The following is an 11656-nucleotide window of genomic DNA, read 5'->3' as shown; positions in this document are numbered from 1 at the left end:
AATCCCGGAAATAGACACACACATAGTATTTATCTTCTAATTAAACCATTAAAGCGGCCTTAAACCTAAGACCGGACTTCATTAGAAATGGGAGCACTTGGTAGCCGAGCCACATGACGGTTCCAGTTGGTATGTTTCTATTCATTTTATTGTCATGGGCATTGCTATTATTTACTGTTAGGAGGCGATTGTTCATAACACTTCATGATTATCTCTTTCGGAAATGTTTAAAAAAAGGAAATTGTTATGATATTGTAAGACAATATTGGTTTTGGCAGGTCCACAAATATACGCACAAAACACACCCACTTACATTTTCAGTATTTCTGTGTTATTGGAATGTCATGGTATGTCATGGAATGTCATGCAGGATCCTTATTGATGTATGTCATTGGCGTGTAGGATGGTCCGCCTGTGCGATTCCAGTGTCTCCCCAGGCAAGAGAGTTAACTGACTACAAAAGTCCAGTTACCACCCTTGCCGAACTAGGCTAGAATTCCTGGGCTCGATCGTAGCGCCACCAGTGGCTATTACGAGTTATGTCCCTTCTTTGCCTCTCCTATGGACCAATCAGATTTCACCTCTCATGTTACTTGCATTTACTTCAATCAAAATGGCAGCGCCAAGTCAAGACGATCTGATCGATAATCAAGATCTATATTGTGATAAAACGGGTCTTACATCACGAAGTGCATCAAATCACGTGAGCACCTTGGTTAAACACATGAAAAGGTTAGGAAAATATCTGTTGACAACGTGTTGGTTGTGCACATGCTTTGCAAATGCTGCAATCGACCGAAATCTGCACGACAGTTTACGAACCGGATTTCGATTTCGTTGCGCGAGGTTGATTGGACTATGCATAGACTCGTTAGTCCAGTCAAAATGTAACTCCATAACACCAGCCTAGTTCGGCAAGGGTGGAAACTGGACTTTTATAGTCAGTTAACTCTCTTGCCTCTGGAACAGGTACAACATGAGCTGACCATCACTGCCACGTGTCGTCCTACATGTTGGGCTGAAGCGGGTTTCCCCTGATAATGAAGCGTTCATAAAATACGTTAATGCCTTTCATAGATACATCTTGTACGCGATGGTATGGCCAGGAGAACCCAATGCAGCCCCATGCGCTGTAGTGTAGAGCACTTCGTGCGTTCCTAAACATTGCGATGTTAAATAATGTGCATAGTCAGCAGTTGTCCTCATGTTCCCGGGGAAATATTTAATCAAGGTTGATGCAACAAATTGCTGTGTGAGGGATGTGTAAAGGAGTGTTAGTTTCACAGTATCACCGGTCCTCATACTGAGGAAGTTGGGTTTCATGTTTCAAGGGTCATAAAATATCATATGATTAAGCAGAGCACTGGGTATTAGCTGAGTGTGTTCCCGTATTGTAAATACTATATACATGTATAAGGAAATAAATTTGAATTATGCCAGGAGCTCGGCATTAAAGAGACAAAACAAGGAATGGCCGGCTCGGAGTCAGTATACTGTTTCTTAGTGTGATATCAATGTTAAAACTGCGGCTTGGTATCTGGGTGGGCTGGTTCTATTACAGCCACACACACCTGTACACATGCGACACGTCACTATATTAGTGGAATTAGTGGGTCGGGCAGCTTAGTGGTTAAAGCTTTCGATCGTCACGCTGAAGACCCGGGTTCGATTCCCGACATGGGCACAATGTGTGAAGCCCATTTCTGGTGTCCCCCGTCGTGATATTGACCCTACGATCCCGTTAGTCGCCTCTTACGACAAGCATAGTCGCCTTTTACGGCAAGCATGGGTTGCTGAAAAAAGACCTTTTCTAACCCAGATCTTCACGGGAAACTTAGGTGATGTAAAGGATGTCCTAATATGCATTTTAAAGTTAAATTACAAAGTGTCGTGACTGAGTTTGAATATTGTTGACTGCGGTGTAAATCAACAACTATACAGTAAACTACGGTTATAACGAACTCAAAGGGACTACTAATTTTAGTTCGTTATAACCGTAATTCGTTATAAACGTATATACAGCATAACTACAGCAAATAGTCGGGACTAAAAAAGTTTGTTCGTTATATCCGTCAATTCGTTATAAGCGTGTTCGTTATAACCGTAGTTTACTGTAAGTTTATTCCTGAGTTCATTTACAGGAATAATATATGCTATGCACATGCACAAATTTTCGTACAACAAACGTTCATATTTTTTACATTTGTATTTACAAGAGTAAATGTCTTTTTAAATATATGGACAGGTTTTTAATAACAGAATCATTTCTGGTAGATAGGAGACTGATAAATTTTGGAACAGATGGTTGCACATGGTTACATTTTGGAATTAAATTTTCCCTACTACTTTTATAAAAAGGACAAATTACCAAAAAATGGTATTCATTTTCTGTTTCATAGCGGTTACATTACGTACATGAACTAAACGATAACCATTGTAATTTCTCTCGAAATCAGGTTATGTCGAAATATTTCAAATTACCAAGTTCACTTCGAGTAGCATCATAATTTCACAACCTCGAACAACCGTTATCCCGAAGTGATGTGAACGTCGAGATAACACGCTATATTTGCAAAATTGGATTGGCGGTGTAGTAATCTTCCCGAACCCCTTCAGTACCCGTTGTATTTGTACTCCAAAATGTGATCTTTATAAGCATTTTAAATCAATGTTAAATGTTGAAAGGTACTTGTCATGTCCACTCCCTACCCATTTAAGAATTGCTTTTACTAAATTCGGATGTTCAAATTTTAAAATAGCTTTAGAAACTGGCAGATATAGTAAAACAGACCGTTCACTCAGATTCTGTAACTATTGTAGTAGTAAGGGAGTTGATGTCATTGAGGATGAATTCCATATACTCTTTAATTGTAATTTATATTCTGCCCTAAGACAAAAATACCTTGTTAATCTTCCTATGCCTACTCATTACAGTAATTCTCATGTAATAAATATTCTTAGTAATTATAATGAGCAAACATTATTTCTAGTTTGTAAATTCTTATATTATGCTCACAAAATAATTAATGATAAATTCTGTGCCCTGTAAATGTCATGCTCACATGTCTGTATTTTGGGCCATTGGCCTTTTACTGAATAAACATGTCTGTCTGTCTGTCTGTATTAAGGAATATGTGAACGTAGGCAGGGAATCAAAGTTTGTGTACGACCGTTCAAATTACAGCAGTACACTTAACTACATAATGAAACTTACTGGTTACGTCTTATAGCTAACCTCGGTCATACAATACTCAGACACAATATCGCGTGTTGTACGCTAGTCGCTTTTATCATAGGCAATCCAATTAAAAACGTATCCATTGATTGTAACGAACCAAGCGGCCTGTAGTCGGGAACATGTTTAATATTTCATGCCAAGTGGGCAGCTTTATCAGCTCGCTGTAAACTGATAATCCTGCCGGGAGATTAGCCGGGTCAATGTCACGTGACGAGGGTACCACCGTGCCGATTAGGACGAAGGATTACCGCAGGAGTCATTACCTCCGCGAGGGTAGCAAAGCGGATTTAAACTCAGCCTTGGATACACGTGAAAGCAGCCTTCCCAGACACACTGACAGACGGAGAGACCCCAGGGCTGCAGTGGGAGGATTGAGGTGGATGTCAGAGATGGAGACGTTAGTGCAGAACGCGGACCCCACACAGAAGGAGAAGATAGTTGAGTAAGTCTATGATCATATCTCATAACGCACTGTTGGCAGGTTTTGTCGCCTCGTGGTTCATTGGCGCTTACTGCTAAAGTGGACAGTATTTAAGTGACTCAAATTTGGATAGGAATATTCTGTGTTCAGGTGTGGAGTGAATTTTACTGGTTGCCTGTATGTGTTGTCAAGGTGATCAATATTGGGATGGAACTGACGTATTTTGGGCTTCATGATTATATACGTTTGGTGTGTGTGTGTGTGTGTGTGTGTGTGTGTGAGTTATAACGACAGGTGATATACTGTGTGTGTGAGGGAGTTATAACGACAGGTGATATACTGTGTGTGAGAGAGTTATAACGACAGCTGATATACTGTGTGTGTGAGGGAGTTATAACGACAGCTGATATACTGTGTGTGTGTGTGTGTGTGTGTGTGTGTGTGTGTGTGTGTGTGTGTGTGTGTGTGTGTGTGTGTGTGTGTGTGAGAGAGTTATAACGACAGGTGATATACTGTGTGTGTGAGTTATAACGACAGCTGATATACTCTGTGTGTGAGGGAGTTATAACGACAGCTAATATACTGTGTGTGTGAGGGAGTTATGACGACAGCTGATATACTGTGTGTGTGAAGGAGTTATGACGACAGCTGATGTACTGTGTGTCAAAGTTATAACGACAGCTGATGTACTGTGTGTGTGAGAAATATAACGACAGCTGATATACTATGGATGTGAGATTTCCAACGACAGCTGATATACTATGGATGTGATAGTTATGAGGACAGCTGATAGTGTGTGTTAGAGTTATAACGTCAGCTTATATACTGTGTGTGAGAGTTTTAACTACAGTTTATATACTGTGTGTATGAGAGTTATAACGACAGGTGATATACTGTGTGTGAGAGTTATAACTACAGGTGATATACTGGGTGTGAGAGTTACAACGACAGCTGATATACTGTGTGTATGAGAGTTATAACGACAGGTGATATATACTTGTGTTAGGGTTATAACGTCAGCTGATATACTGTGTGTGAGAGTTATAACGACAGGTGATATACTGTGTGTGAGAGTTATAACGACAGGTGATATACTGGGTGTGAGAGTTACAACGACAGCTGATATACTGTGTGTATGAGAGTTATAACGACAGGTGATATATACTTGTGTTAGGGTTATAACGTCAGCTGATATACTGTGTGTGAGAGTTATAACGACAGGTGATATACTGTGTGTGAGAGTTATAACGACAGGTGATATACTGTGTGTGAGAGTTATAACGACAGGTGATATACTGTGTGTGAGAGTTATAACGACAGGTGATATACTGGGTGTGAGAGTTATAACGACAGGTGATATACTGGGTGTGAGAGTTACAACGACAGGTGATATACTGGGTGTGAGAGTTATAACGACAGGTGATATACTGTGTGTGAGAGTTATAACGACAGGTGATATACTGTGTGTGAGAGTTACAACGACAGCTGATATACTGGGTGTGAGAGTTACAACGACAGCTGATATACTGTGTGTATGAGAGTTACAACGACAGCTGATATACTGGGTGTGAGAGTTACAACGACAGCTGATATATGTGGATGAGGTAGTACACACATCTGGATGTTAAGATTAAAATTCATAACATTTAGAGTGATTCAGTATGGTTTTACGCCGCTTTTACGCCGCTTTTACGCCGCATTCCAGCAATATCACGGCGGGGGGCCCTAGAAATGCTCTTCGCACATTTTACCCATGTTGGCAATAGAACCCGAGCGAACGCTTTAACCACTAGGCTACCCCACCGTCCCCATAACTGGCCTACAGTAAAGTTCGTTTATAACGAACACGCTTATAACGAACTGACGTCTATTTGCTATTGTTATACTGTATATATGCTTATAACGAACTACGGTTATAACAAACTAAAGTTAGTGGTCCCTTTGAGTTCGTTATAACCGTAGTTTACTGTATAATGTGTAGGAGGTGGTAGCAACAGTGCATTATTCACGGGGTATTTGTATGTGAAGACTTCAGCAATCTATATATCGATTAGACTGTGTTCTATACCCATGGCTGCTCCTTGCCGTTTCCATGACGAGGCTCTTGCTTCCTTCTCCACGCCTATAGAATCAGGAAATGGTACTTCTTAGAAACCGACTGTAAATTTGAACATTATATAGGGACCGGTAATTTATTAAGCGGGTGGTGGGAGGGAGGGGCATGGAAAATAATGCTTCATGTATTGGTGTGTGTGTGTGTGTGTGTGTGTGTGTGTGTGTGTGTGTGTGTGTGTGTGTGTGTGTGTGTGTGTGTGTGTGTGTGTGTGTGTGTGTGTGTGTGTGTGTGTGTGTGTGTGTTAAGAAAAAATGTAACATAAAATAGCGGCACTCCTAAGACTATTCTCACCCCTATCCCAAACCCCAAACCCTCCCCACTACCCCTTACTAAATGGTCAGTCCCTTAATGACAATGGTGTGGAGATCCAAGAGCAGGCCTACAAATATGGCCTTGTTCTTTGTGTGTCATTGTACATTGAAGTGATGACATGTCTTGTTACTTTCTCTGTTGCAGGTCAGTCCGACCTGTCATACATGACTTCAATCACCAAGACAGTCTATTTGCTGTGAGTTCACGGTCTATTAATTTCCCATTTATATGGAGTCCCAGAAGGGCCACAGTCGCGTTGTCGTAAACTGTAACGCCTTTTACTCATTTTACAAGAGGCGACTGTGTATTGACGCGTTGACGCATTGTCGCCATTAAATGAGTGAGTGAGTATGGTTTTACGCCGCTTTTAGCAATATTCCAGCAATATCACGTCGGGGGACACCAGAAAAGGGCTCACACATTGTGCCCATGTCGGGAATCGAACCCGGGTCTTCGGCGTGACGAGCGAACGCTTTAACCCTGTCGCCATTAAAAGGCGAAACGCAAATATACTAGTATTATTCAAAAGGCGGCAATGCGACAACGCGACCTTTGGTCAAAATAGAAACTTACTTGGTTTTGTTTGGGCGACAACGCGATAATGTCCCTCTTGATTCGTTTGTTTGCTGTTTAACGCCACACTCAGCACTATACCAGCAAAATGACGGCGTTCTGTAAATAATCGAGTCTGGACCAGACAATCAAGTGATTGACATGAGCATCGATCTTCGCAATAGGTATACGATGACTTGCATCAACCAAGTCAGTGTGAGTGCATGACCTCCCGATTTTACGACTAGCATGGGTTGCTGAAGACCAATTCTAACCCGTATTTGCACGTGTTCTTGGATTTTATACGATTATGGTGTACTAGTATTTAAACATTCCTTGGTTGCGGTAATACATATATCACGCATGGTTATTTCACGGCGAGTATATCTTATGGTTTCAGGAGATATAATTAGGAATTGACTAATTCTTTCACTTAGTTCATTGGAGTTCTACTACTAGTACTACGACTACTACTAGTTCTACTACTGCACCAACAATAACATAATATACTCTGCAAACAAAAATAAAAATAAAAGAAAAATTAGTAAAATAGTAAATATCTGACAGCCATACAAAATTAGTACCAAACATAAATTGTCACTTCTGCATGGCTTGGGATTGATTTGAGTGAAAGGAATGAGGTACTGCAGAGATTTTGTGAAAAGTTGGAACAATCGCAAAAACACAACCACATGAGAATCTGGCGCCGAAACACACCAACATGACATGCACGTTATGAACACGTTGGGTTTCATTTGCATGCCATCACAATCTTACAGCAAGGGAAAAGCGAAAACATGCCACGATTGATGAAAGCCAAACTCAAAAACGCCATTGGCCGACTGAAAACAGGAGAAACATCTTCAGCTGTAGCAAGGTTTACTACGCGTGGGACATCAGCCCAGACAGTGAGGAACCGTTTACGCACTGAAGGTATTCGCGCTGGACGATCAGTTCGAGGTGTCATTTTGACGGATCTGCATCGTCGGCCTGGGCAGCACTGTTTCAAGGTCACAGAGTATGGCCGACTGCGATGGATTCAAGTTTGGCTTAGCCACGTGTTATGCTTCGCGGTGGGGGTGGTAGACGTCGTGTTTTCAGGTGAAACGTTATGCATGAAACTGCATACAGGAAGGGGACGGATTTGGTGGTGGCAGTGTGATAATGTGGGCGGTCATCTCCTACACTGGTACAACAGGCTTGGTGCAAGTTCTGGAGAGTTTAACGTCACAACGTTACATGGATGAGATTCTTCGGCCACACGTCCTTCCCATTATGCAACAAGCGAACGTTATTTTCCAACAAGACAACGCCCGACCTCACACCGCAAGACTGACAACAGCTCTTTTCAGGAATCACAACATCAAGGTCCTGCCATGGCCCTCCAGGTGTAAACCCAATGAAACATTTATGGGAACCACAGAACCTCCGACAGCTGGCACAAGCACTGCAGACAGAGTGGGTGAACATTCCCCAGGCCACAATTCGGGATCTGATTGCTTACATGGGACCACGATGCCAGTCCGTGGCCATACAAGATATTGAGAACAGATGACATTCACCTTGAAAATCTACTGGGTCAGTGACAATGATGGGTGCCAATTTTGAACAATCGATTACCATCTGTTGATTATTTATATGATATATAAAATATTCATTTAAAAATTAATTTTGCGGTGGTTTTTTTGCAGAGTATAATAGCAATTTATATGGCCACAATGACGTTTGTGTTTGAGTATATATGGCTTATCATATGCAGATCAGTACTGTAAGGGGTGCAACGTTTCATGATCGATTTAAAACGACTATTGTTGTTCAGTGACAATTCGTCTTTTAACGCAATGATATCTGATAAAGTCAGTTATGTTTGTCAAACACCACAGTGTTCAATTGTATCAGTCTATAAACTAATCTCCGGTATCAATGTGACATCAAACGTATTGATATGTTCGACCTTCTGTCAGTGTTACTGACTTGGTAATTGATTAAACGTTAAGATATTTTTGCAACCAATTATATACCGATTTCTTTGTGTACCTACCCTTACAGTATCTCCTCTAACACCGCGTCGACCTTCACCGCCTTCTTCTTTGGAAATGTTAAATGGGGCGGTTGTGGTTAAAGCGTTCGCTCGTCACGCTGAAGACACGGGTTCGATTCCCGACATGGGTACAATGTGTGAAGCCCATTTCTGGTGTAACCCGCCGTAATATTGCTGAAATAATGCTAAAAGCGGCGTAAAATCATACTCACTCACTCACTCATAGTATCTTCTCACTCATACCGCATCGACCTTCACCGCCTTCTTCTTTGGAAATTTTAAATAGGTCGGTTGTTGTTGAAGCGTTCGCTCGTCACGCTGAAGACCGGGATCGAATCCCTACATGGGTGCAATGCGTGATACCTTGAAGATCCGGGTTAGAATAGGTCTTCGGCAACCCAAAAGCGACAGACCGCCGTCAAATATCTGGAATATTGCTGAGTGCGGCGTGGATCGATGCTCATTTCGTCAATCACTGGATTGTCTGTTCAAGTCTATTAACAGACCACCCTTATATAGCTGGAATATTACTGAGTGCGGCGTTAAACAACAAACAAACAAATGATAGGTTGATAGAGAGGAGGGAGAATGGACTGGTGCCCCCAACTCTGTTTTGAATGTGTGGTTGAATGGGTTTAACGCCGCTTTTAGCTTTTCCAGCAATATCACGGCGGGGGAGACCAAACGTGCCACCTTGTTTTGACGCATACTTGACATCATCAATATGTCGGATTGTCGAGCTCGTTGACTTGGTTGATGCATCGCATCCCAATTGCGTGGATCGATTCTCATGTCAATCACTGGATTGCTTGGTCCAGACTCGATTTGTTTTACGGGCCGCTGTCATTTATCTGGAATATTGCTGTCTGCGGCGTTAAACAACAAACAAACAATATGTGAAGTGCTTTTTTCTGGTGTTGCCGCCTTATTTCAACTGGTACATTGCTAAACGCGTCGTGGGGCGGTCGGGTAGCCTAGTGGTTAAAGCGTTCGCTCGTCACGCCGAAGACCCGGGTTCTATTCCCGACATGGGTACAATGTGTTAAGCCCATTTCTGGTGTCCCCCGCCGTGATATTGCTGGAATATTGCTAAAAGCGGCGTAAAACCATACTCACTCTCACTAAACGTGTCGTAAAACCTCTCTCTCCGTACAAATAACATACTCAAATAATCATTTGCTTTCAGAACTCATTTTCGGCTAAATCCCACTTCATTGTACACCCCGAATGGAACTCGGAGGGAGTGAACCCTCCAGCTTCGAAGCCCCTAGATCGAGCTCCATGGGCGTGGGAACAACCCCGCTACAGGCAGAATGTACAATACCCCACGACGTATGAGACCCCGGTGTATAACGAGGGGTCTAACGCGCAGTACCAGCCCCGGGTCGCTGACGGCTACGGGGTGCAGGACATGGGGGTGGAGACGCTACAGTCATATCCTCAGTTGACTGAACTGGAAAACGCCAAGCCCGAGTGCTTCAGGACAAACGGGGAAGAGACGTCCACCTTGCCGTACCAGCATCAGACCACGATGGAGGAAAGGGCGCGACTACAATGGCATCTGCATTATTGAGACTAAACTACTCCAGTATTACAATATTATTGTCGGGCCATCACAGATTATTAACTGTTCTTCGGAATTTCACCGATAACAATAAAAAAAATCGTTAGAAAAAAGTAGCTATATTTTCTAAAGATTAATGTGGTGTGTTTATTTTCTATTTTCTGATCATGAAGAGGTACTTTATAATGTTCCTTAAATACCACATTGCCTAAATATTAAAGGTAAAACGAGTAGGCAATCATGAAATGTATACTTCACTCTTTGAAAACACAACCTCGATTATCCAGTGTGTTATATCTCCTACCATTTTGATACATATAGAAGGCAGCGACACTGGATAATTGAAGCCGTTGGAAGCCATAATTGTCATTTCCCCAAACAGGTAATATGATTTTGGAGAAAATGCGGAGCAAAAACAATCCATTTATCGGGGCCTGGTAAATACAATGTGTACATCTATTTTCCTGTCCGGTAGGTATAGGGGTTCTTATAGCACGGGCTTCTTGTAGACGTAATTTTCACCTCGTTGTGTGGATCACTGTTTTACTGTGTTGTGACGTAACACTTAGATACAGCAAGGGCTCAAACTTGTGATACACATATCTGTTGTCATTTATGGCCGATCAAAACACTATCTTCCGGAATACGAACTTTCATCGTGTGTACACTGAAGGGCTTATCGATTTTCAATTATCGACTTCGAATGTCTGCAAATAAGATTTGCCTTGTTGTACATATAAGCAATCCATATTATTTATTACCTTGCAGTATTGGATAAATATCATTCAATAAAATACTCTCAACAGTTTCCAGTTTGTTTCGTTTGCTTTATGTTGTCGTGTTGTGTCCATGGTGACCACAGCTAATCGGTGACCTTTATCAGGGAAATGATACAGCACTAGATAAGGGCAGTCTCGGCGATTCTTCCTTGTCTGCCAATAGTCGCCTCTTTAGCTGAATCGAAAAATGCTAGTCTCTTCTTTTCTATTTTCTGTGTGTGAATAAGGGAGTATGTATGTGAACAAGGGAGTCTGTATGTGAATAAGGGAGTCTGTATGTGAGTGTGTGTGAATAAGGAAGTCTGTATATAAGTGTGTGTGAATAAGGAAGTCTGTATATAAGTGTCTGTATGTGAGTGGGTGAATAAAGGAGTCAATATGAGAGTGGGTGAATATGGGAATCTCTATGTGAGTAGGTGAATAAAGGAGTCAATATGTGAGTGGGTGAATAAGGGAGTCTGTATGTGAGTGGGTGAATAAGGAGTGTGAATGTGAGTGGGTGAATAAGGGGGTCAATATGTGAGTGGGTGAATAAAGGAGTCTGTATGTGAGTAGGTGAATAAAGAAGTCTGTATGTGAGTGGGTGAATAAAGGAGTCAATATGTGAGAGGGTGACTAAGGAGTGTGAATGTG

General features: G+C 41.9%; 1 protein-coding gene across 1 annotated transcript; it reads left to right on the top strand.

Moving 5' to 3' along the window:
• Nucleotides 1-3363: 3363 nt before the first annotated feature.
• Nucleotides 3364-11052, top strand: LOC124111422. Its single transcript, XM_046471119.2, has 3 exons — nt 3364-3680; nt 6232-6283; nt 9867-11052. Exons 1-3 carry the CDS (start codon nt 3439-3441, stop codon nt 10251-10253), a joined length of 681 nt encoding a protein of 226 aa, XP_046327075.1. The 5' UTR covers nt 3364-3438; the 3' UTR covers nt 10254-11052.
• Nucleotides 11053-11656: the final 604 nt, after the last annotated feature.

This window comes from Haliotis rufescens, unplaced genomic scaffold, assembly GCF_023055435.1.
Source record: "Haliotis rufescens isolate VD_foot unplaced genomic scaffold, xgHalRufe1.0.p SCAF_6, whole genome shotgun sequence".
In the NCBI taxonomy this organism is placed as follows: Eukaryota; Metazoa; Mollusca; class Gastropoda; order Lepetellida; family Haliotidae; genus Haliotis; species Haliotis rufescens.
The sequence above is the reverse complement of the archived record's forward strand: the minus strand, read 5'-3'. Positions and strand labels throughout refer to the sequence as shown.

Excerpts from the sequence above, each read along its gene's own strand:
- LOC124111422 (XM_046471119.2), top strand. The coding sequence starts at position 3,439 with ATGTCACGTGACGAGGGTACCACCGTGCCGATTAGGACGAAGGATTAC. Across the intron at positions 3,681-6,231 it reads CAGAAGGAGAAGATAGTTGA|GTCAGTCCGACCTGTCATAC; the intron begins GTAAGTCTATGA and ends TCTCTGTTGCAG. Across the intron at positions 6,284-9,866 it reads ACCAAGACAGTCTATTTGCT|AACTCATTTTCGGCTAAATC; the intron begins GTGAGTTCACGG and ends ATTTGCTTTCAG.